At 37.2% G+C, this 26,987-nt stretch overlaps 1 protein-coding gene across 1 annotated transcript; it reads right to left on the bottom strand.

Moving 5' to 3' along the window:
- Positions 1-1,672: 1,672 nt before the first annotated feature.
- Positions 1,673-16,070, bottom strand: LOC121432000 (synaptotagmin-15-like). Its single transcript, XM_041629809.1, has 3 exons — positions 15,714-16,070; positions 13,454-13,580; positions 1,673-5,991 (listed from the first exon to the last, which is right to left on the bottom strand). Exons 1-3 carry the CDS (start codon positions 15,714-15,716, stop codon positions 5,684-5,686), a joined length of 438 nt encoding a protein of 145 aa, XP_041485743.1. The 5' UTR covers positions 15,717-16,070; the 3' UTR covers positions 1,673-5,683.
- Between the last annotated feature and the right edge of the window lie 10,917 nt (positions 16,071-26,987).

A 26,987-nucleotide genomic window follows, 5' to 3' on the forward strand; every position in this document is an offset into this window, starting at 1 on the left:
CAAACGGTGTAACAGATTTATGCCATGACAGACTGGTGACATCGGTCGTCTTACACCAGGGGTGACGCTTTATGGGGATAGATGGGGGCAGTTTAAGGTCTTCTCTTATTTCTTCTTGTTTATGTTGTTTCTTTTCTCTTCTCATCCTGTTTTTAAACAGTGAGGCCTGGGGAGTTTTAATCTATATAAACCTTGTTGTACAATTGACAAAACATGACGTCACCTTTTCTTTATCGCAATACATTGGCGCCTTACTGCTGTCTTCTCTAATCAAGTGTTTGTTCTTCACAAAGATATAAAATGTCATTTTCCTCGCTATTCTTACCATTGAAGAGGTCTCAAGATGCTTTTCAGGGATAAAACTTTATAAGCATATTGCTTAATGTTGTATAACTATCCTTAAAAGTCAAGCAACCGTTATTCAATTATTCCTTTTATCATCACGACGCCATGCACCCTTTTGACTCCTTGGTGATATTGGCACGAATGCGAATCGAATTCATCTTCATCCTCTTCAAATGATGTACGGTAATGAGTAATTTCATTTCCTAAATATCATTGCCATTATCCACACTGGCATCATCACTGATATGAAAATCAGATTATAAACGTATATTTTTTTCTTACAATTTCGTAAAACGACAACCATTGTGACCAGCGATGTTGGCGTAATCATCAACCTCGTTAGGAATTATGTTTCCATCATCATTGTCGTCGTCAGCTTGATGATTATCTTGATCATCATCATTATCGTCATTGTGATCATCACCATTATCATCATCATCATCGTCATCATCATCATCATTATCGCCATCATTATCATCGTCATTCCCATCATCGTCATCACCATCATTACAATCATAACTGACGTTTTTTTCAAGCAATCTGCTTATAATGACATTCATTCTGCAACCTGTACATGTTACCATGATATAATAGTAGACCATTTTTGTTTTGATTGATATGTTTAGTGCATCTTCATTTCTATGAGTTAGGTAAGGAAAAGGGTATTACAAATTGTAAGAATGCAGAAGGAAACAATAAATAAAAATAAATCAATAATAATCAATATCAATATCATCATCACCACGAGCAGCAGCAGCATTGTCATCATACGATCACCGTATACGGTTATAACGAATACCATCATCACCATCATCCTCTTCCCCATCATCATCACCATCGTCATCACCACCATCCCCATCATCACGACCACCACCATTATAATCATCATTGTAATCATCGTAATCATCACCACCACCACCACCATCTGCATCACCATCACCGCCACCGCGACCATCCCATCCACTGCAATCATAAAACCACCGTCGTAACGTTCTTCCTCCTGGTTCTGCTCTTCTTCCTCCTCATCACCATTATCGCAGTGTGGTACTACAATTGCCGCCATTATCACCATCTCATACTCGACATACAGGTCCATCATTTTCCTTACATTAGTGATCGACATGTTATTGTAATAATTAACCTCTTTGGATTCTCTTCCAGTCCGTCACCCCCGCCCTCCTCATCCTACCCCTGCTTTATAGTGTCCTCTTCATCATCCCCGTCCTCGTCAGCATCAATGACAACCATTGGTATTATTCATCATCAATGTCGAAATAACTGACAATCAAACAATAACTGACTACCTATTCATTGTATGATTTGCAGAAACGTCACATTTGTTTACTTTCTCCCCTGTGTCATATACAATATACAATCATTTCTTTTGACGTAGATTACATGCTAATTACAATCCATTTTTTGTGCATAGCTGCGAACATACGTGGGCAACGTAGGTATCGAAACAACTGATATGAAACAGGGATGAAATAGCGTGCTTTAATGTGCCGATCAAACGGCTGATTCAATAATTACATGTACGATAATGAAAACAAATCAACGAATATAAATGCCCATGCATAGATTTAATGTACATACTAAAATCGTTTAATAGAAAAAAAGGTGCATGCTATATCTCGGAGGTAAATTACAGCCCTTCTAATTTGGCATCGGTCATCGACCGTAGGTGGCGTGCTTTCACAATTTAGGATATTCCTCAAGGAGTTGTTGTAGAGTATTCTACATTATTTTACGTTACTGCTCTTTGTTTTAGGACTATGCTCTAAATGTTGCCATGGGTATAAAGGAGAGGGGACCAATAATTTGTGTGTATATTATCGTGAATTTCATGTTACCAAGGATTGTCAGTTGTCACTTACCATAAGTGCGCTCATAACAACATGCAGTACGAATCAGCGACAAACTTAATTGCAGGCACCAGACAACGACTAGCCGTTTTGTTAAATAATAAGGTAACCAAAGTTAAGGCCGACCTTTATTTTCGTTACACTGTAGATATCTCTTTATATAGTTGATTTACAAAGACACCTTTTGCATGGCTTATGAACCTCCATCTTAATTCATTCATTGAAACATCAAAATGCGATGCACACAATTTGGAAAATTGAGCTTTGTCCCATTAATGAAAAAAAAACATTCACCTCCGAGTGAGCATCATCAATCTGGAAAGGTGAGAATGGTGACAGTAGGAGTGGAGTGTACGTTTGGAACCTCCGAACTCAATTTAAACGTGTGATGGGACTATTCAAAATTAATGGATAGGGTCATTAATAGAGTTCGGCCAATCTGGTTCCGATGGCTTATCAAAATGGCGCATAATGCTTTCTAAAGCAAGGGTTATGCGAATAAATTCGGACTGATTCTGCCCGAATATGACCTGATTGTGAACTTACTCGTCTCTGATTTGGGGAGCTCCCAAATCAATTCGGGAGGATTCGGGAGTATTCAGTTCTCCTTCCCCGAACGCGAGAAAATTAGTGAGGGATTTGGAAAACATTATGAAGAGGGATTCGGCTCGTTTGAAATGTTCAAAACCAGCCGAATATTCTTTAAAATACTCCCGAATGTGGCCACGAAAATTTTAAGTCGGGCCATGTTAGGCATGTATTCGAATGGAATTCGATTGGATTCTTAATTTGGGCAATTCTAGAAAGTCAATTCTTGGCAATTATGCTCCGATTCGGGACCTATTCCGAACCGATTCGCTTCTGATTTGGCCCTAAATTATTCGGTAGAATTAGAATTTGGTGTTAACCAAGCTTTAGGCGAGCCCAATTTGAAAGGTCGAACTCTCTTTATCAATGGCTCTGGTTAATTTGGTTACAATTTAACAAAGCGCCAATCATTGAATGTCTACGGCCAGTGACTCTGATTATAATGGTTTCCCAGTGCACAGAAAATCACGAGGCCTGCGTATTTAAAACTTCCATGCTGATACTACAACATTTAACATATTGATAAATGAATTATTTACTTGTGATATGTTTTCTCCGGGGAGCAACATAATAATGGAACATAAATTGGACATGATGGAATGGAATAGAAGTTCAAGCCTAATCAATTTTTATGTACAATAATAATGATAATAACAATAATACTACTAATAATAACAATAATAATAATAACGAGGATGATAGTAATAATAATGATAAAAACAACAGCAACAATAATAATATTGAATAATAAAATGATAATAATGGATAGGCCTGTTTACACTCAAAATCAAGATGCAATAATTTGTATAGGGTTGAAAAAAATTAGATAATCAGTCAACTTTATCATTAATCTATGTTTATCGATCTATGAGGAATAAACTGATAATAAACAGTACAAATGTTTTCGGTTAGTATGTTCAGACGTTGCACGTACATAGTGGGTACCATATTCCTTCTCCAGTTGATAAAAAAATAGCGTCGCCACCGGATAGGTTTTTTTTTTTTATATATTTTGAACGAACCTTTATAATGCAGAAAATGCTACATCACTAAACCATATTACAAACCTTCCGTATACAATTATATTGATATATTGAATATTAATTGTTAATAAAGACATATTATATTAAGGCCTGGCATTTGATTTCAACGTGTTTAAAATCCCTTTTCACTCAATTTTCTAACTACTTTAAATAATGTGATTTATGAATGCAGCCCGTTATGTTGGAACGATAGTGATTATATACATTTATATAATATGTATATATTTACATGATTTGAAGCTGGAAATGACAGCAATATACAAAAGTTCATTTTATAATCATATATGTTATATACATGGAAATTATATTTACAAAATTTGCAAGATTCTTTGTTGGCACATCATAAGTATTTTTTTTTTCTAATTCTTTTTCTAATTATAACTGCAAGATGGTGGCTACTAAAAAGAACACGCAAAGGAGAACACCTTCTAAAATCATGTCGAATTTATCTAATAAGTAATACGTACAGTGTAATATCATTAAAATCTAGTTTTTCGATCCGTTTCTCTTTTCGTTATCAGTTTCCATTGAACTCAATTTCCGCCGATATTTCGACATTTATAGCGCCATCAGCGATCTCTTTTGTACCAGTCCACCTACGCTACGGTTTCCACTGATCTTTATGCAATGTACTAAATAAATATACAGATCAGTGATGGTTTTCAGCTTTGACGAGAACCACATACCAGGGATCTATATAAAATGAATATAATTGACGGGCTACATGATAAAGTTCCACCATTGAAAATGACTCTAAACTAACCAATGGTCTGAGATTAATAACTTCATTTTGGCCCGTCTTGAGTCGACTAATGACTGACTGCGGCATTAGTTACATTGATTTGCGATTAGCTTGTTTTGACAGTGGATATAAACATTACGGACAGTAGTTGCTTTGACACTTTTTGTTCCTGGCTCCCCTGTATTTTTTTTTCATCAGCTCTGCTGCCCTCACTGCTAATGACTGTACAACAAAGATGATTAGTGTTATTATGGACATGGTCATCATCTAACACACTCCTAACAAGATGATGGCATATTCATGATTGATAAATAATTGTATTCTTGAAAGAAACAGATAAGTTGCAAGATAATATCACAAAGCGAATGAGTCTGAAGTGTTTCATTTTTGTAGGCCTAATAGTCATGATAGTACTGCCAATATTTCACTTAAATATTCTACCAGAGATTCGGGTTTTGTTGTAATAACATGATTTGTGAAAGTTAGGCATGGACAGAACTGAATGAAGAACAATGATCAATATAAACAGAGTTTGATGAGAATGTCCTGGAAACAAAACCTCCAAACTTGTCTAGTATATCTAATATCAAAGCAGCCTAAGAAGTAGATACTAGATTCCATCCAAATTGACCAGCCTTTTGGACACGCATAGATGTTCTCGTAGATGTTTAGAACCTTCTGCTTAACGCATTGATTAGAAATGATTTGGATATCATACGATTATGGACAGATTAAGGAGAGTGGATTTGACTATGAAATGAAAGAATACAAAAGCCTATGAGTTAAAGGCAGCGTGTCATCGCAAAACAGACGGATAAGAGCAGACGGTAAGCAGGTCAGCTCTGAACTCACAAACCAGTCAGCTAAGCGTTACAAGCAAGGTAGATGCTTGTATATTTTCATGACAAGCCAGCAGTAATGTCCGCGGGTTTCAAAGCGATGCACTTCATTGGTGCACAGTCACACCAGCAATACCATCTCCAGACCGATCAACGGTATTACGTTATTCCAAATGCCAGACTATAGCTCGGTTTGGAATCGATATCGTTGGTATGACTGAGCATTACACCTATAGGTAATGACGTAGAGGGCGCCTGATCCTAGATATATAGATTATGCCACTGTTTAGCCGCCTCTCGTCTAGCCAGCATCTTCCCCCAGTGACTGATGGCACTACCCTGTGTGTAGATGTACGGTCCCAGTATCACCTGCCCAAGAATTCGATCCTTCTTTAGCTGAGCATGCTGGGTAAGTTGGATGACCAGTGAGGTTTCGTCGATGTAGGACATTGGAACGACGAAGCAAAGGGATTCTGTGTAAACGGGGCTGTCAGTGCCGCGTATGATGGCCGTCTTCCGGGATTTGACCTTATCCACGCCGCACATTAGGGTCACTTTTACGTAGGTTTCTGTAGATTTTAGAAAAAAATAATAATACAAAAATTACTTTAAAATGTGAAATGTCACGATTCATTTCGCTTTAGTTGCTTTCTGCACTAATCAGTTTATTATTTCATCTTACAGCTAGCGTAAAACGAATAAGGTACATCGTGCAGGGGTTGTGCATAGACAGTGTTGTTTGCTAGGAGAAGTAGACATACAAAGGAAAGAGAGAAATGGAAGATTAGGGAAATGTGAGGAGGAAGTGAGATGCGAGAGTGCGGGTGTGTGTGTGTGTTTTAGCAACCGAGCGAGAGAGAGAGAGAGAGGGAGGAAAGATAAGAGAAAGACAGAAACTGATAATCAGCGTGTGAATGCAAGCGGGGAAGAAAACTAACAAGATACAGCAAAATAAAAGTAAAAATCATTTCCAGAAAGGATATTGACTTGGCTCAAAAATAAAAAATAAAAAAGTAAAAGGGAGAGCCCCGTTTAGATTGAAGCTCCATATACAGACCAATAATGAACATTCTGCTCATTTGGCATATTGTTGAGGTTTGACAGGACTATCAGAGTACCCCTACATGATCAACAGCTTGAAAGCTTTTGACAAATTCACGCAAAACGTCCTTATCGCAGCAATGAAATACGTTTCACCTACATGCTAGTATACCGCAGATGAAAATAACGGGGTGTACAGCCGAGTAACGCGCAAAACCGCAACTTGCGGTACATTTCCGCAAGACAGTGGGCACGTGCCTAAGCATATCTTCAGGATATTTAGTGCGTAACCGATAGCGAGCCGACCTTTAAGATAACTATCTAAAACACATGGCGTCCATGTTGAACTGAGAGTCTGAGACCACGAATAAGTAGGCAAATTAATACAAGTATCCAATTGCGCATCGGTAATTGCCGAGAGGCAAACTCATGTAGTTTTCTTTTAATATACGCAAAATCTCAGCCATTCAAAAATACTCATAATCTTAAATCCATGACATTGATTGTGTTAGAGACCTTAAACCATTTCGGATCGGATATTTGTGAATCGGAACGGACATGACGAGTCTCGGCGCCAGTTGAATGTTTCAGCCTACAGCATCATGGAGGAAGTAGTGTGATCAATTGCATATAAATACATATAAAGCAAAACAATTGTAATAGAAAATTGAAATCACCTGCAGTGATGCCATCATTGTGTAAGTAGTAGTGGTTGATTGATGGATTTATTGTGATGGAAACCAATCAACGTAAATGACTTGTATGTAGTACTGCCTAAATCAGTGCATACATGACACAGACGAGTTCATTGGCATCGTATAATTATATTCGACAAGTTAAGAAAGCTATAAAATACGAAAAAGAGCTAACATTCAGTTACTTCATTCATTCATTTGTTGATTTATCGTATAGTTTTACAGGCGTATCCTGACACAAGCATCCGCTTTTGTGTTTTACGCCTTCTTCCATGTACATAATTTACATACTGCATTTTACATTCATTTTCTTTGGTAATATATTTATGATATTATTGATTTGTATATTCCACATGAAATTGGATTGAATGTCAATCGGAAGAAAAAATGAATGTTTAATTGAATTGAATTGTATAAATTGACTGATTTCTCATTTCAATTTATGATTCTGACGACGTCGATGATTATAATGAATATCATTATTTGCATGACGCTAAAAATTAAATGCGGAAGATGCTGAAATTATTAAAAGTAATAAAACATTATTCCATATGTAATTAGCCTTTTTGTTTCCAATATTGCTTTCATCGAAAACAGCTAAAAGATTACCCACCCTCTTGCGGATCTTTTTTCTGCTATAAGAAACATTTTAGAGCTCTCATCTTATCGAAATGTGTCATCTTGCCACACATTCTCGTCAATACCCTTATCTTGCCGCCGGAACGTCAATACAAGTCGTTCACCTCTCCCTTTCAAAAAAGACCCAGTCAGTAAAAAGCAGCTTTAATTAAGGAGGGATTCTTCACTCCAATCCCGTCTTTTCAGCTAATCCCAGCTCTAAGACGTGGGCGCTTTCAAGACCCCAATGTCCAGAACATTCCGAATGTGAATTTTGTGTATGAATCTTTTGCGGAAATGAAGTTTGGGGGATTTTATTCTATTCACGTGGTTAATGCCGTGTGCGCGACTGACAAATCATGGCCAAGCAGCATATACGAAGGACACGGGAAAAGGATACGAACAACGAGAATACTTAGGGGCGCGGCGGATTCTAGGGTGACGAACCCGCGCATTACTAATGAAAATTGAGTTTTCGAAGAAAGGCAGAAATGATAGAAGGGTGGTGATACTGATTCATGTACAGTTACGCCGAAAGTGGACTGAAGTCACCGTCGACTTAGGTGGCTCGGCTTATGCGTATCATGCCTCCGCCGCCCCCTTTTTTTAAAGCCGGACTGACACCACCTTTGGATGTGGTTTGGAGCCGGCGTCAATCAGTCCTGCAAATGGAATGTGTATCACATCCAAGTGGACTGAAGCCTACTTGACCACTAGACTAGAAAAAGAGACCAAAGTTTACAGCTAACGAACCGTGGACATGGTGCACTTGAACAAAGTTTAATGTTGACATTAAAAGTCACGTGACAAGTGGCGCATCAATAGGTGCCGTGAGGCCGGCTATAGTGTGTAGACGCCAATTGCCGATCCAAGATCATGTACGTGTATCGAGTGGGGGGTGACCTTAAGGCCGTTCCAAACTGCAGAAGTGAAGGCTGCTCCAAAACCGGCGTCGTATATGCTTCTTCAAACCCGTCACTTGTCTACCAGGGGCCAAAAAGACATTCAGAGGAGGAAACATAATAGGAGGGGGGTATAAACTCAACATGTTTTTTTCTTCCTCTAGAACCTACCTCCATGAGCTGAAAAGGGTGAGGAGATTTCAGATGAAGAGATAGCAGAATTATAGCAAGAGAGAAAAACAAGTGGATGTCGACCCCAGACTCAACAGCAAGCGCGAGCGTGAACATACTGGAATTGACTGGTCAGATTTCTAAGTGCATACCAACCGACTGTTGCACTACTTCTATTGGTTGTGGAACTCTTCGCTGTATTATGCAAGATGCATTTAATGAAGATTTGGTCGTTAGCGTTTTGAAGCTTAACAGCAAACAAGGGCGTTCGGAAAGGAGCGACGCATGCCTATAGTTTTCTTCGAAGAGTGACTGAGATTTTATGTGACAGAGGATTATAGATTATATGGTTAAAGGTGAATGCTAGTTTTGGTAACGATATCAGAATGAGTTCGTACAGAATCCAATGAAATGACCACCAAAGTGTCTGTTTGTATAAATAAAACGCATGTGCCAAAGGATTCTGGAAGAAACTGTGTAATTGCTGAGAAATCAGCAAATAAGCACAGGATTCGGGTAGAGCGTCGGGTCCGACACTCTAAGCAATAATTATACATTGTCCCACGTGCGCTTATCTGTGTTGGGGATCTTCGGTGTGAACATTTTTCAGCGTAGATTTCAAGATTTCACAAAGTTCAGTCAATGTAACTGTACCAGATCTAGATCCTCGATGATATACTGACAATTAAGCCTTGTTTTACAGACTTTCTCATGAAATCAGTGTTTACTGCAATTACTGGAATTTGTCTTTAAGGGTCGGATTGAAGAATGAGGGGTAGGAGGCTTTACTCCTCTGAGGGGGGGAGAGGTCGGTTAATTTTTGTATAATTGTTGGAAAAAGATGATGGAAGTGAAGTTTTGTAAGAGTGAGAAGTAGAAATGTAGAGAGGATGGGGGCGTATGGTAAAACCTGAAGATAACAATTGTAGGTTGAAACTTTAATCATGTTAATCACTCTATTATTAACATCAACAACCTTTTCAGGAACAAACGGAGATGCTACAATTCAAGTGGGGAAGAGGCAGAATTGAAACAGGCAAAACAAGGGATATTTTGAGAAGAAACAATGTGAGACCTTGATTATGCCTATCGAAATAGATGGATACAAAACAAGAAACTGGGTAAGACTTCATCTAAACCATTAACACTGCTAAACTGGCGCTTTTAAAAACACCGCTTCACGCTACAAACAACACATTGCGATTGATGCCTGCCTAATTTGGATCTTTTCTAAATCAAGGTTGTTTGCATTGCTCTCAGTACGCGGGCACAGGCGACAATCGCTCTCTTTTATCGCTCCACTTTAAAATCGGGGCCAATGGGGCTAACTTCTCCACCGTGGATAGAACAAAAACAAGTAACAAGTACGTTTGCCAAAAAAAGGGTATTGCATGATCACTTGTTGATGTAAACCATCTTCATAACCAATATACATCCCGATTTAAACGTCTTAAACAAGGGAGTATCACATTAATGTTTATAAGATTATAAATTCAGACGGTTTAATCATAACTAAACAAGCATGGTAACATCCGACATTAGCATCGATAAGGTTTATTATTATGGTCACGAAAAAAATAATTTCGTGGCGTCCTACTATAAATCATTTAAAACTATTAACCCCCCCCCCCCCCCACATACATACACACACAACACGAAGAAAATGGTGCATATCCTTTGCTGCATGATAACATTTCGTTTGTATCATGTGTTTTTATGATACATGATGATGTACGCCTTAACTGTTTTTTTTAATAAATGACTATAAAACGCAGGGATTGCATGAGGTAATAATGGGTCTTGTTTTGGCAATACTGGGCGATCTAAACTTTTTTTCAATGCGAGAGAGAACAAATTTTGACTTTTTTACTACAAAATCCAATAGGTTATAAATTTTGAAATAATGTCCAGAAATTAATATCGACGGTGGTCGTCCGAATCGTCGTATCACACATACGACGGTTCAAACCAATTTCAGAGAAATTCGACTTCCAAGTTTACTATAATTTTCACACTTTGTCTTACTTTCGCAGCCTTACAACATAGGCTATTCATCGCTAGAAAAATACATGGTTGGAAAGTCCATGACAACTGCTTGACATTGGTATTTTTTTATTTTACACACAACCAAGGATCAGAGAAAATATCACTAAAGAGCTACATGCTTGTAATCTTGGTTTGAGCGGTTTAGAATTCCCCTGCACATAAACACCATGCACACTACGAAAAAGGGTGCACGAAAGGGAAAAGGTGCAGAGCGAGTAGCTCCATCGTCTTAGTGTGTATGGGATACAACCCTGACCACGATTCAATACGCGAGAGATTTTCAGTCAAAACGTCGTATCGCAAATCAATGCAGTGCCGATGCGACGGTTTGGCTGACCGCGACACAGCTGTTTGCTTTGCTACAGTACACGTTTCCAATGTGATTTGCGCGTTTTATCAACAATTTGTTTATCATCGCAGAGGAGATCACCTGATATCTCAGAAACTAAAATAATTTGCTGCTTAGAAATTTAGCTATGAACAGAATAGGACCTTTAGTTTCATTTTCTGCACAAATCTCACAATTCAAAGTTGACTGATACGACGGTTCGGATGAACGCCAACGATATATTTCATCATCCTTTCATTTCCTTTCCGATTTTTTTTCTTGGTTGTGATTTTTTTTTTTTTTGGGGGGGGGGGCAGGCGCCCCTAGCCTCCCCCCTCATGTACGTCACTGCTAAGTATTGAAATAACAGACGAAATGTTCACCGAAAAAAACCCCTAAAAGTGGTGAATTGGGACTCAATATGGTGGTTACTTGTTGTGAACACTGTATTTTTTTCAGAAGGAAAGTAATACCGAACGTTCATACCATCATTATTTTGCATCTTAGTACTATTTCGCCCACTTTGCTTCCCTTCTCTCTCTCTCTCTTCATCTGTCTGTTCATCCCTTTTCAATTTCTTTTGTTTCCTGATATTTTGCTTAATGTATTTCCGATCTCAAAGGATCATCATTCTATCATTTCGACCACGCAATAATGTCTTATATAAACCATTTACCAGATTACCAAAATATCTAGAAGCTATTTAAACTATCTTGACATTTATATTGATTATGGTTACTCCCACGATACATGATTTATTAGGGTTATTTTTTTATTGGTCTCTTATTCAAGTATTGAAATTTTTAGCATTTTGCTCTAAATATTTTCAGCCCGGATCATCCTTTTTACAACTTTTCTAAGTAATAAAATTGATTCCATAAGTGTAAATAAGGACGGTGAAAAAAAATATATTTAGAGCCAAGTTATTCAACGGGTGAATGCTGAGACTAGGAAACAAACTTTAAAATAAAATCCTGATATAAACAAAGGGAATATCGGATACACAGGAAGAGACGCGGACCGTAAACTTTAAAGGTCAAGTCCTTCTCAGAGAAATGTTCATTTGAATCAATATAGATAAATCAGACGAGCATGATGTTGAAAATTTCATCAAAATTGAATGTAAAATAAGAAAGTTATGACATTTTAAAGTTTTGCTTATTTGTCACAAAATAATTATTTGCACAATTTAGTCACATGCAAATGAAAGAATCAATGATGTCCCTCACTATTTATTTTGTTTTACTGTTGAATTATACAATATCGGGTCATGTGGTCCAGTGGTTAGAGCATTGGACTCATAATCGAAAGGTTGTGAGTTCGAATCCCAACTCTGCCATTGTCTCCACTTTGATAAAAAGGCCCAAGAGTGATATCTGTCGTCTATTACGTCAGCCACTATGACTGATTAACCTAGACGTAAAATGTTTCCAAGGTAATTGGTTATATACCAGCTTGGCGTTTACCAGCAAAAAATGCTGTCCTGTCGATTTCCTGCGGGAGTTGCCTCAAACAGAAACAGAAATATTTCATTGTTTACAGATATGATAAGAAGGATCAACATGACTGAACCATAAAATGTTGAATAATGGTAATTCCACATGTTCAGGGCGATGAGGAAAAAAGTTAGAATATTTCATATAAAAAGTACAAAAGAAATAGTGAGTAACTGATGTCATCAGTTTCCTCATTAGCATACTGACCGGCATGTGCATATACTTATTTTGTGAAATTAAGCAAAACTTGAAAATGTCAGAACTTTTTGTTATTTTACATGCGATTTTGATGAATTTTAAAGTGTTGTGCTTGCTTGTGTTTTTTTTTATTCAAGTCAACTTTTTGTTTGGGTGGACTTTAATAAGCAGATTGAAAACAACAATGCAATAATAAAACGCATGCATCAAATGTGCACTTCCTATTGGTTGAAAATTAATTAATGAATTAAGGCATTTATTTGGTATAGACCTTATGCATATGACGTCATAACATCATAACGCCCTCACTCAGAGGATCAAGGAATACGCGTAAAAGGATTTGTCAGAAATTGCGTCAGCTGCAGATCATGAGCACGCACAAGCCAATGGTTTCAGACTCTAAGATGGCGGCGATATTGCGTCAATGCACAAGGTGTAGACTGCTGAAACTGTGTAAACTGAAAAGGAAATACAAAGAAATATAACGGTTAAAGGAAACATAAAAAAGAAAGATGAATAAAATAATGATACTGTACCTAGGGAAGACACGTTGGTGCCCTTCTCACATTTGATGTCTTTTGCCCTAAGGATAACACAGGAGAGTCGCTCTAGAGAAGGTAGATAGGCCAGGGATATCAACAGACGACCTAGGTTACCGGTGATCTACAGAAATACAGGTGAGAAAGAAGGAAAGGAAAATAGAATGAGATAAAGAGAGGGGAAATGTTAAAGGAAAAGGGGAGAGACAAAAAATACAGAGAGAAAGGGAAATTTTTAAAAATGAGACATAGTACGCGATTAAAAAAAGAAAATACAGTAAGGAAGAAAGAGGAAAACAATAACGAAAATAAAGAAGAAAGAAAAAAAGAAACAAAGAAAAAAAAAAAAATACTGATTTTTTTGTCATGAATATCAAAGTAATAAAGAATAAAAGCGCGAAATCGAACCGGAATCAACACAATCAAATTTTACGTTTCGTCCACTCTAATATCAAACACACATTTTGGTTTGATACAGTGTGAACAATAAATGTTTTAACATGATGGATATTGGGGGAATGAACTCCGAGTAGAGTCATTGTTGAGTTTCAATTTTTCGATCTTTATTTTTGAGAACGTCTTCAGGGACTAATTCAGTTTCCAACTCAGTTCTTAAAAACGTCTGAATTGAGGATCGAAAATTTGAAACCCAACCATGACTCTACTCGGATCATATCATTCTCCTCACTTGCTATTATCCATATTGTAAGAGGTGTAATAGATTGCAAATATAATAACCACTGACAAAATGTCATGTATGATACAATATCGATACGTCTTCGTCTTAACATTCACTTAACTTGCTCTTCGTTTATGACAACAAGCTATAGTAAATTCACATTTTTTTTCCAAACGATGCAAGAAAATGGCGTCAACTTCAAGTGATAAGATGATGGAACGAAGAAATGCCATGACCGGATGGATAATATGATCATGTATGTAACTGTTTTCTCAAACTGAAATTTGATATCACCGCACTCGACAGATTCTCTGCAAATTTCTCGCTATTTTCTTCTTCAGTTAATGGTATAAACTGCATGTGCTGAAGGGAGACTAAAAAGGCTCTTCAAAATCCATCCCGTTTCTTTTAATAGCGTTCGGTGCTGACAGGTCTTTTTAGAAATTTGATGGAGGATCTTATTATACACACACTCGCCATCAACATTCAACGGCTGAGAACATTCTTCATCGTTTTAGTTTCCGACTTCACATTTGCTTGATTTATGACTCGAATTTGATTAACGGTCGAATTTTCATGGAAAGTCATTCGTCATTATTGGGTTACAATATGTGCATGTAGATATGGTCGAGCATGATATGTCTGCACCCTTTGGAACGGCCGCAACTGCTGATCAGTTATTTAGGATATTATTCGGGCATCCATTTTCAGGGTTTTTCTTATATATGGATATGTATATATATATATATACACGTATATATATATATATATATATATATATATACATATATATATATATATATATATATATATTGGCGAAGAAGCTCAAAAAGCATTGAAGCGGGAGACGTAGCCTGGATTTCTTCAACTTTTTATTAATACAAGCTTTCGGCCATTTAGTTCGGCCTTCTTCAGGTATCTGAAGATGTAAAAGACATAATGGCTTTACATGTAATATGCATATATTTGGATTAATTTACTAAATAGAGGTATATCTTAAAAGAATATTTATATATATATATATATATATATATATATATAAATATATATATATATATATGTTCTGTTAAGAGAAAGAGACAAAGAAACACTTTTTTTCTTTACAAAAGCTCTTTAAAATAAAAAAAATGCAGAAAAAAATAAACTTAATAATGGACTTAGGTTTTGGCTTTTCGCTTTTACCTTACCTTGATTTTATTTCATCTCCCCCTTCCACTCCCTATTCGCCCTTTACATTACCCCTACCCCATGTAGCAACCAGGGTGCGTGTCCCCTCCCTAAAATACCCAACAGTGGAAGTAAGTGTCTCTTCCTGAAAGTGCTTCAAATCAAACGTAACTCAAGAAATCAAGCAATGTTTTTATGACTTGCGTTTGAAAGACATGTTTGCAAAAGATTTCTGATATAATCAGGGGCCGCGGAAGCGGAGGGAGGGGGTTTTAGCCCCCCTCCCAACGATTTTCAAAAACCATGTACAAAAATGTAAAAATGACCCTACGATTGTGATCAGCCCCCCCCCCCCCCCACTTTGAAAACCGTTCCGCGGCCCCTGATAACATGTTATTGAATATTACATACCATTGATCGCCTGCCAACCCTTCGACGAAATTCTCGAGGGTGGTCTGTAGGCGTTAGGCAGTCGACCACGGGCAGGAGCACGTGGCCGATGGCACTAGTGGTGCAGGCGCCATTGGTGCACAGGTCGTCCGACTCGTAGACCGAGATCCGGACGGCCACGTTCTCCGCGCTCTTGGTGCGGTCGAGCGGGAAAACGACGGTGTCGTCGAAGACCGGGTTGAGTGAGGCCTTGGCGGACTTGGACTTCTGGACATGTTTGCAGTCGGGAAGAAGGCAAGAGAGAACGACGGGGTCGTAGGAGACATTCTCCCGGTGTCCCTTCGAAGGCAGGTCCTCGATCGACTGGAGGTGAAGGTACAACCTGGTGGGATTTAAAAACACAAGGTTTTACGTCTACGTATCTGAAAATTGTTGCTGACTTTGTGTAAATTCAACGGATAACTGTATTCTATTTGTTTGGAAATGACCTTTTTTTCATTATCTATTTTGATTTTTGATTTATATTTTGTAGGCAAAGCCTCCTTTATTTCCAAACTAAGTATTGACGAAGGATATGAAGCATACGTCCAATGTATCGAACCAGACATTGTGGAAGTGATCGTGTGTACAAGTTATCACCTTCACACACGGTAAATTCATCATTTTGAACGTCGGAAAATATGAAAATAATCAAACCCATCATCCAACAGGACCCCACTGGTTAGATTTCATGTAATGAAAAAATAGATCTGTAAAAAAGTGTGGGTTGCTCAAGTGAACAGATATCAAGTGATATAAATCTCCGTAAGATGTTTTTGTGACGTCAAAACACAATTGACTTCAATAGGTGATATACACTCAACATACGATCTCAAGAAACCACAAAATAAAAAGACGTAGCGTTCTTAAAAAGCCTCTCAAATGTATGAAACGTGATAACATTTTCAATAACATGGCGTTTAAGTTTGCTACGGTGTGCCATCCGGACCCAAATTCAGTTTGTTCTGAGAGATGGATGACTAACAATGATGCCCCTTTCACATAAGTAACATCCGATTGACTTATTGTTTACTTTTTTCAATGCCAATTCCACCTCCAACAACAAGTTGATTGGAATTACAAGAGAAATGACAAACCAACATAAAAAAATATTTTTTTTATTCATCAAAAGCGAATAACCCTCTGACAGAACCAACACACAATTCACTATCTCTAAAGAGAACCTTTTATCGGCCAAGGGAAATCTCGGAAAGATATGAACTTGTTTTGAGTGGTGCTACAATTTTTGAATGTGACGGTAGCGCTTCTTTAACAAAGTGAATTACCACAATTTTTGCGTTGGATTAAATATCCGATTTAAAATGTGAGCATTAAAAAATCTGTATCAAAGATAAAATTCGAGATAAAGGGCCAGATTTGGAATACCTCGGAGGATCTCGGCTCAACTCGGCTTTGGTCAGTCACAACCAAAGTGCACACGTGTTCCAATATCCTAGGCAATATTTGAAGAAAAAAAGGTTTTGACGCTGCAACATACCTGTTTCATCAAAACGGATTTAAAAGGGCCATGCTAAACATATAGATTCGGACACGCGGAATGATCCACTGCCAAGGATTACCTCTAAGATCCCCCAACAATTTGTATGTAGTCCCGCTTATTTTATGCGATTCCTAAGTATTAAAGTAAATACAAATATTTCGAAGCAACTCTATTCTGAAGAAATTTCTTCCATACTCGGTCTCAGAACAAGGGAGTAGTTCATGACGTACATTTTTTAAAGCCGATCAGATACAATCATTTAAGTAGCTTACAACCGTCGGTGATTTTTTTTTCATGAATTCCCCCCTGAAGTAAAGCCTAACTTTCAGTGTGAAGAAAGCCTGTTGGTGCAACTGAGAGTAAAGAGTTGGTGAAGAAGCCAGTATCATTTTCATCTGATTATAATAATACACGATAGCCAAGCCTGGCGTGAAGCCTAGGGCATGCAGAACCGGGCTTATCTTGCCAAAATTCAACCTAGTTGTGATTATAATTCATATTTGTGGAAAACCAAGCGAACGAGATAAGTTTGGATATTCGCACTCAAGTCAAGTACATGGAGCAGTACTCGAGCTGTCACGACCCTGGGATATGGAGAGGCGAGATGGAGGGGCAGGTATTGAATACGAAAAAGCATTGGGGCTCTGAAACTCTAAAAGATCAGGAAAAGGGCAGGAGCAAAGTTAGCTATTATAAAAGAAGAAAAAGAACAGAATTGCGGTAGCATTTTTGTGGGGAGAACTTTTTTATTGAATTCTAAGCAAATTTTCTTGAAGATATTTTGTTTACATATATGTTTATACATTGTGTTTATAGGTAAGTCTTTTCCTTATACCAAAAAATTATCTTGGATTAATGTATTCATGGTAAAAAGGGTTAAGGACTTTGATAGTTGAATTGTAATGAGAGAAACTACTAATAAAGAAGCCATTCAGAATATGAAATATAAGAACATTTCATCCTTTTTTTGTAATAAAAGGATATGCATAACTGTTGACAAGAAAGTGTTTTTATGCGCGATTAGTCTTAAACTGTGATCTGTTCTTAAATTTCACATATAACATGTAATGTTTGGGTACATGGTGTAACTGAAAATTTATGTCATTCAATGTTAGAATTACAGGTGAATTTTTTTTAAAGATTCGCACATTTTTTCTTAGTGTATAAATAAGAAATGTAGTATACCAAGATATATTAAGACAACTGAAGAAGATGCCCAAAGCCTGTTATAAAAGAGGAATAAGGACAAAAAATCGTATTAGGACCAGGGTTAAGAACCAAGGTTAAGATAAATTTTAAATACCTACACTGAGGCGATAGACATACCTAGCGGGAACTATGAAGATCGATATGACTGCAGGCAATATTAGACAGCAATTGGGTATAATGAATAAAATCCACTTAAGCACAATAGTTAGTTGATAGCTGTGGTGAGATCCGGTGATCATGGTAATATGGGATGAAGAAGCAGGACTTATTGGTGCCCCCATTGTTTTAGGCATTTATCTCTTGACCGACCATTTTTCTGTGCCAAGACCTCTAAAGGGGATTTTTTTTATTGATATATAACTTTGAAACCAAGATGGAAAAGCAGCGGCAGTATCATCAATAATAATGACAATGAAGCTCTACATATAACGAATACAATTATTTCAGTTGACAACTAATTTTGGGGGTTGCCATATTAAAAATAAGACACAATTCTTCACGACCAGTTGTTTCAAACCTGTCACGATGATGCATCCAACCAGGACTGCACATTGGGCCAGATGCCTAAAAAGTAACAATTGTTTTAGGCTTTTGCTTGATTCCGTGTGCACAAAAATGAGAGAGAAAAAGTTTTTGCTAGCAAGATCGAGCAATCGCTAACTGATTGCTAGCATTTGCTTCAAGATTATGCTATTGCTAAAGCGCATATGCATAGGGCGAACATTTTGCTATTATGTTTTAGCATTTGCTTGGGGTTTTCAAATCTCCGTCAGAGCAGCTTGAGCGTTAGCTTGATCCAGGCGTTTGCGTTTTATAATCATGTTTATGCACCTGAGAGAGAAGCCCAAGGTGTGAAATAGCCAACATGTACATGCTATTTTTTTTCTAGTAATTGCAAATTGAATACCAAACATAAAAATTTATTAGTTAGAAACAAGTTAAAGGAATAGTCTGACACCATGTCTAAGGAAAAGATATTACAGGGGAGAAGAGGCATTTTGCACTGCCACACTTTGGCATAACCCTTTTTTTTTCCTTGTCAAAGATTTTGGTGGTCCCCCCCGCTAATTTTTTTGGCTTCCGCCGCCAATGGTCGTGTTTGCACCAACATGACATCGCTATTGTTCAAACCAAATCACGGCACTTCTGTGAACAGAATGTGGCAATACAACTAGTGCGTATATTTCGTGCTATGAGTGTCTGCAATCTTTAGTGTTCGCTCGGGCGTGCTTACTCGATTTTTATTCATCGTTCTTATCATCCATGAATGTCTCCGTACAGTATCGCATGGTCCCTATAAGGGCACTTTCGCAATCGCTACGCTGACACCTTATACACCGCAGGTAATCTTTTTGCAAAAAGTCCTTTAATGACAGAAACAGACTTTGTCGCAAATCAATGAATCGAAACAGCACTGTTGTCCTACACTCTGGACAAAAAAATATATATTGGCAATTTTTCTTCCGGTCCGAATCTTCGGACGATCTGCCATTCCGGTCCACCAACTTTCGTCAAAAACCTCTTCAGCTGCCAATTGTGATTTGACTTGCAGTTTCCGTGGAGTTGGAGGGTTATTGAAAGCGTCTACGTACTGATTGCGAAATGCAGCAGACCTCATATTCCTTGACAGGGTAAATATGATACAATAATACTTATGAAGCGCTCAACAGCTCTTTATACGTAGTCTCTATGCGTTTTTACAATGAAATGCAACACAATTACCCTGGATTTGAAAAGAATTACTTTTACTCGTTTCAAGGAATAAATTCTTGCCAGGTGTCCATTTATCTTTTCTTTATTGAGCGCAGCACAGTACTGGTTATTGTCTGAAGGGAATTAATGTATCGAGTAGGAGTTGTACCCGCAGCCCTATCATTAAGAGATGGGAGTCTGAAACAAAACTCCATGACCCCTAAACGACAAAATAAGTCAACAATTACACCCGTTGTGAAAGTTATCTTTAGCATTTAATTGATCTCTTGGTACCCTTGTCACTCATTCACTAGAGTCTCTGGGTTGAATACAAATTTTACAATGAAGTGTTAGATATAAGATTGTACGGATCTTGTTTCAATCTGGTAATGTAATAAAGTCAATCGAATCAACAGCAAACGTTTTTAAATCATGTGGGATGTTATTCTAGAGCTCCCAGAGCTCTGTAATATGCCTTTCACATTAAAAAAATTGTTTAGCTTGTAGCGATGTCATGTCACTATGTACATCTCATACATGTAGATAATCTCCTTGAAATAAAATGTGTTTTCCTGTTCCCAAGAACTTATAAAAAAGCTAAAATTGAAAAAAAAATATGAAAGGATCACTTTTACATAATTCGTATCTTGTAAATATGAGTATTTTTACCATTATTTTTTTATCTTCATAATAAGAAATCAAATCTAATACTATTGTAAGCGGGGGCTGTGGGAAAGTAGATTTTAACAAACTATTGCGTAGAACGAACACATCATTTGAAATTAATTCACACAACCGGAATTATTTCCCCCAAATCACAATGTCATTGGAATCAATTGATGTTTTAGCGAGTAATTTACTTAGCATTTTTACCAGTGCATGGACACAAATATATATGCCTACATACAGAAAAAAATATTAGATCTGTGTAGTACCCATAGTCCCATATACATATATATTTTTAAATTGACTTGTCACCTATATCAACCAGGGTAGGCCTTCACCACATGGTCACACACCCGTTGATTCGTATTGGCCTGGGATCTCATGAACATCATGGTTTCAACATAAGCCATATCCATGCATCAATGCGCTTAAGAAAATTCTTTTCCGTCTCGCCCTTAACACACATTCAACGTACAGTACTCACGCTCAACGCTCCTCGCTCTCGCACACACACACAGTCACGCGCACATGCTCACCGCATCGCACCGCGCACTCCCTCATCACCCTTAATCATAATCATATTGATGATTCCATATTTCTGATGAATTGGAGAGCTAACGCTGCGCATACAACGGTGTGTTATTGTATCTACGCATGCGAAAGGATGCGTGTGTCTTAATACAGCCGGGGGGTCAGCACGGGCCATGTACACCGGGGATTAGCTATTAAATGTCAATGGTTGTCTGTGTGGCCTAGGAGAAGATAAGCAGAGAGACATGTATCATATTGGTAGTGACAATCTCATTACATTACAGCTCAATTGAGCTACGATGGATCACGTGTGGGAGGAGTGAAAGTATGCAATAATGTAATGAAAAGCGTTTAGAAACGCAACGTATTAAGCTCTACATATATATATATGTAAATATTATTTTGATTTTTTTTAATGGAAACGAATATTCTACAATCATTTCGAATGTCAAGCAATTGCCTGAGGTGCCTACATAATGATGATACTAGATTAATTTAATATGTATACGCTTCATTTTCAGGAGAAAACTGCTAGACTTACGTATGGCGTATGTTCAAGACGACAAATTGCCATTTCCCCCTTAATTCATTACAAAATTAACCTGATAATATTATTCTCAATTGATAATGATTGAAAATTTTCACCTTTCAATCATTGTCCTACTGCACTGTAAAAAGTGCTATTTTAGCACTTACAGTGCAGTCACTGTATAAGCAATGTAAGTGCTAAATTAGCACTTCATTTTTTAGTGTGTGGGTGTGTATTATATTATTTTTTCTTTTATTTTTCTATAAACATGATAAATACAGTAAACAGCTGGTAAGAATTTCTGGTTTAAGACTTTCTGACGTCGACACAGATATTTTTCACCATAGTTTCTGTGTCGAATCATATCTAAACAAAATTATTCGCGTCTACGCAGGAGCATGCATCTTTAGCAAAGGATATCCACTGCGATATATGAGAGTTCTCCTTATTACTGGGCGATTTATCAATTGACCTCAAACAATTAGGAACACACACACGTAATCGTTCCATCGCTAATTAAGCTTTCAATTTCAACAATATTTGTTGAATGAGAAAAGAAAATCTTGAAGTTGCGCAAAAATGACCCTGGCCTCAAATGCATTTTCATTCCTCATCCTATATTTCATTTATTCCCCTTTCTCTTTATCGTCTTCCTTCTCTCTCTCATCTTGTCCTTCTCTCTCCCCTCCCCCTCTCCCTTTTACTTCCCCTCTCTTTCTTCACCACTATTGTTGCGCTTTCTAGCCTCTCTCTGCAGTTCTCCACTTCCTATTTTGTCGCACTTTTCCTCTCACTTTTTGTATCGTTATATCTCTGTATTTCTCTCTCTCTCTCTCTTTGTCTGGCTACTTTCCCAAAACAGTTACTTCTCGCTCGCACATCAATTTTTATTACACACACCCTCTCTCTCTCTCTCTCTCTCTTTCCTCTATTTTTCTCCCTTTCTTTCTCTCTTTCACTCTCTTTTATTGCCTCTACTGCTTTTACACCTCATTTCATTTTCATACGTCGGTAAATCTACTTTGAAGAAAAGGGCTACAGTAGCGCAATAAAGGCGACCTGCCATGATAAATATTATATTGCATTCCTCTTCTCCCGATAATCAATGATGAAAAATATGAACTCCTCTTGTCACTGTACATTCCATTCACATCAGCACACATGAAATATGGTACGTTCAATATAGTAGTTTGGCCCCTAAGTGTATATTGTATAATGCAACCTAAAAGGACAGTTATTTCGGTCATTTTCCCATTTATTTGTTTCCATATTTCATTTCACGTTCATAATCATAACAAGAAATGAATTAATAATAAATGCCATTTACGTTTGGCTTATCCAAGAGCATGCAAGATGCACTATACATGCAAAATAATGAATAAGATGAAGGCATCATCAAAATTTTAGCAATGATTATAGTAGTAGCATCAGTAAGAAGTAGTAGTAGTAGTAGTAGTAGTAGTAGTTCCATTTAAAGTTCAAGTTTATTCAAACAAAACAAGAGACATATTACACAGTCTGACAAAATATAATATGACATGATAGATTTGGAACCCTATTGAACCAGAGCTTGTGAAAGATGCCCCTTAGTGATTCAAACATAATAATATATAGAACATTAAAACAAGAATATCGATGGAAAAATATTTACAATGACAATTAAGAGAGCATATAAAAAATACATACATAAATTCACACACACACACACACCATCACACAACAACCACAACCTCCCTCACACCCACGCACACCCCACAAGTAGAAGTAGTAGTAGTAGTAGTAGTAATAGTAGAAGTAGACTGGTAGTAGTAGTAGTAGTAGTAGTAGTAATAGTAGAAGTAGACTGGTAGTAGTAGTAGTGGTAGTGGTAGTAGGCTTGTAGAAGTAGCAGTAGTAGTTGTGGTGGTGATGGTGGTGGTAGCAGTAGTAGGAGCGTCTGGTATTCAACACACTGTGACTCCACAGGACTACGTGCACGTGAACATACGGTGAGCAAATGAATACATCTACGTTAGATGTGAACTTGTTATTTTATTTGATTAATGTAAATACCAAGTCTATATCTAACAAGATTATATCCCTTTGTTTTACCATTGTATTTGGTCTATAGAAGAAAGAGTAATAATATTTCCTCAAATTATTATTTCCTTATTTCTAAAGTGCTTTGTAATTGTATTTGTACGTGTAAACCACATAATGAAGTCGTAAAGCATGGAATTTGTAAACAAAATCCTGGACAGTAAAATAAACGGTTCCATGAGATTTGCTCCGGGATTCAGGATTTTGTTTACAATATCCATGCTTTACGACTTCATTATGTGGTTTACACGTACGAATAATTGCAAAGTATTTCTTAGTATTGAGTAAAAAAGCATGTGAAGAAATAGTATTACTCTACCTTCTATAGAAATCAAATATAATGGTAAATCAATGGGGTGTATTTGTTTAATTCATACTTGGTGCTCACTGCACTAAACAATTGTACTGGTTTAACATAGCCAAATGGTATTAATGATATAAATTATTTATCTAAATAAGATACAAAGTTTGCGAGTATGCTGTTTATAAGGGAGCCACAGCACCCCCTTCCTGTTATATATTTTGTATAGTAATACATACGTGGGAATATTAAAGGGGAAAAGGAAAGACGAAGGAAGAGGGGACAGATAAAAAAAATTGAGTAAACAAAAGACTTGGTCATGACATTCTACTACACCTTTGATTTCAGTTTTTAAAAAAAGGCTTTTTGTCGTCTTGCCTTCTTGTGTAGGGGATAGAGAGGAAAAGGGGATCAGGTAGGTGTAGGTAGACAAAAATGAACAACCCACAGCACTTAATTGGTCTTCGGTATAAAAACAAGTTGATAAGTGATGTTATAATCAGGTAGTTGACTGAGGTTGATAAATATGAAATATGAAAAAAGAAAAATGAATTAGAAACACGAATGCGATCTAGTGGTCTGACATATTGATAATATCGTGTTTTTCGCTCAACGACGGATGACGGGTTGCCAATCATGACAATGAACAACCAAGAGGTCTTTGTCGAAAATTTGTGAATCAAAACAGCAGTTTCGTCCTGGAATGTGGACAAACGACATAATTCGCAATTTCTTGTCTGTTGTGATAAAGGATGAAACTGCTGTTCCAGTTCAACATTTCTGGCAAATACCTCCCGGTGATTTATTGTCATTTGACGGGCAATTTTAATTCATTTACTGTATTCTGGAATACGTCGTGCATCCCTGAGCAAAAACTATCTATTCTAGGGAGAGCATACTACAATGTACGTGAATTCAATATCACTGCATAAACATTGTTATAGACATGATGATATTTCAGTTTATTATCGCATCATTCCAGCTCAATAACATTCGATCAATAGGGCGGTCTTGGATGTCTGTATATTTTCATGCATCTAATGAGACAGAAAGGCGGGGGAAAACTCCCTTGCGATTTCCTGGCGTCAGATTTACGCCGTGTTTGCGATATTCATGACTTTTTCTTTTGACTTGATAATTGCCCATGCAGAGTTTGATTAGTGCCCATGGGCCATTATCTCTTGAATTTTTAACCATTAATGTTCGATATGATGCAATTATTAAGACAATTATAGATAATATTATAATAAAATGAAAATAAATGAGATGGAAAGAGATGGATGGAAAGGCAAACAAACGATACTCTAATTAAAAAAAAAACAACTGGGTAAAACAACGACACGCAGAAACAGAGATAGAGAGAGAACAAAGGATTGATAATTAAGTGTTAAAGGGAAGAAGAGAATATAACAGATACATATAAAGCACCGGAGATAGAGACGGGCAGAGAGACAGAAACATGCAAACAGACAATAAAAAGTAAGTGGGAACTGGAAAGAGAGGGGTGTTATAAATAAAGTCGAGGGAGAGGGGCAAGAAAACATAATACCAAACTATGACTACATCAAACAGGTGAATTGCACATGCAGGGAATATAATGCACTACAAGCACAAAATGTATAAAAAGAAAATAACGGGCAGGTCTTAAATGGTGACAGAGACTAGAGCAAATGAGTAATTAGGACACTTAGTCTGAATACCATGTGGATAATGTTTAAGCATGGATATAAGGGTTAGTATCACAGGTTAGTATCACAGGGTCCGTTGTATAAAAGTTACCATTACGGTAACTTGGCCATCCACTGGCATATTTCATAGAATCGTTGATTTTGATTAGCTGATGAGTATTGTTATCGTGGTAGTTATTATGGATGGCAAAAACACCATACTAGTAACTTGTATGCAACGGGGCACTGTCACATGCTTACTCGCAAACCTAGATGGCACAATGCTGCTCGCACATGGGGTAAGAGAAGGAGAATACTTCTTCGAGGTGGATGTACAAAATGTTGACGAAACGTGACATTGATGTCGCCATTTTCGACAGAAATTGACTTTGACAGCAACATTATTGCATATCTTAATGAATGGCCTACTACTTACATAATTCTGACAGAAATGTAATTTACCCCCAACAAGAAGGCAGCCACTGTATGAAACACGTTCATTGTATCGCTTTCAGGGCTGAAAGACAAGACCATATTTTAGCAGTCACTTATTCGGCCTAGCCGAAGCTTCGATGTAAAAATTTACTTCATCGTGGATTGATTAAACTGATAAACCGCTATAACTTTGAACCCAGTTGACTAAATTTATCAATGTCAACCACCCGACAACTGCGCACAAAGTGCCAATATACATTCACAATATACTTGTGAACTACTCTTTTAAAGAAGCTCGATAATAGACCAAAACCCAGTGTGCGATGTTCGATATTCCCTTTTTTAAAAGATTTATAAGAAAAAATAAATACAGGTCATGATAACAAGATTCAAAAGTAACATTTAAAAAAGGCCACTCGTGAAACAAAAAAATAGATTGCTGTGATTAATAGAGTTATAATAAATGCTCAAAAATATTGAGATAAAACCACTGAGATCGGAATCAAAACCCAACTATCAAAATATAGTATAATACCACTGCCGGTTTCTAGCTCGAAATGATCACGTTGATGATAAATCTGCATTCCACGTCAAACGCATAAGAGGTGCACTTTTTCCATCACATGTTGCGTGTATCATCATACTG

This window comes from Lytechinus variegatus, chromosome 18 (genome assembly GCF_018143015.1).
Source record: "Lytechinus variegatus isolate NC3 chromosome 18, Lvar_3.0, whole genome shotgun sequence".
NCBI classification, from domain to species: domain Eukaryota; kingdom Metazoa; phylum Echinodermata; class Echinoidea; order Temnopleuroida; family Toxopneustidae; genus Lytechinus; species Lytechinus variegatus.

What these genes read in the sequence shown, in the direction of transcription:
- LOC121432000 (XM_041629809.1), bottom strand. An exon ending in CACCAACGTGTCTTCCCTAG is followed by an intron (nt 5,992 to 13,453) that starts GTACAGTATCAT and finishes TAAAATCTACAG; the next exon opens with AAACCTACGTAAAAGTGACC.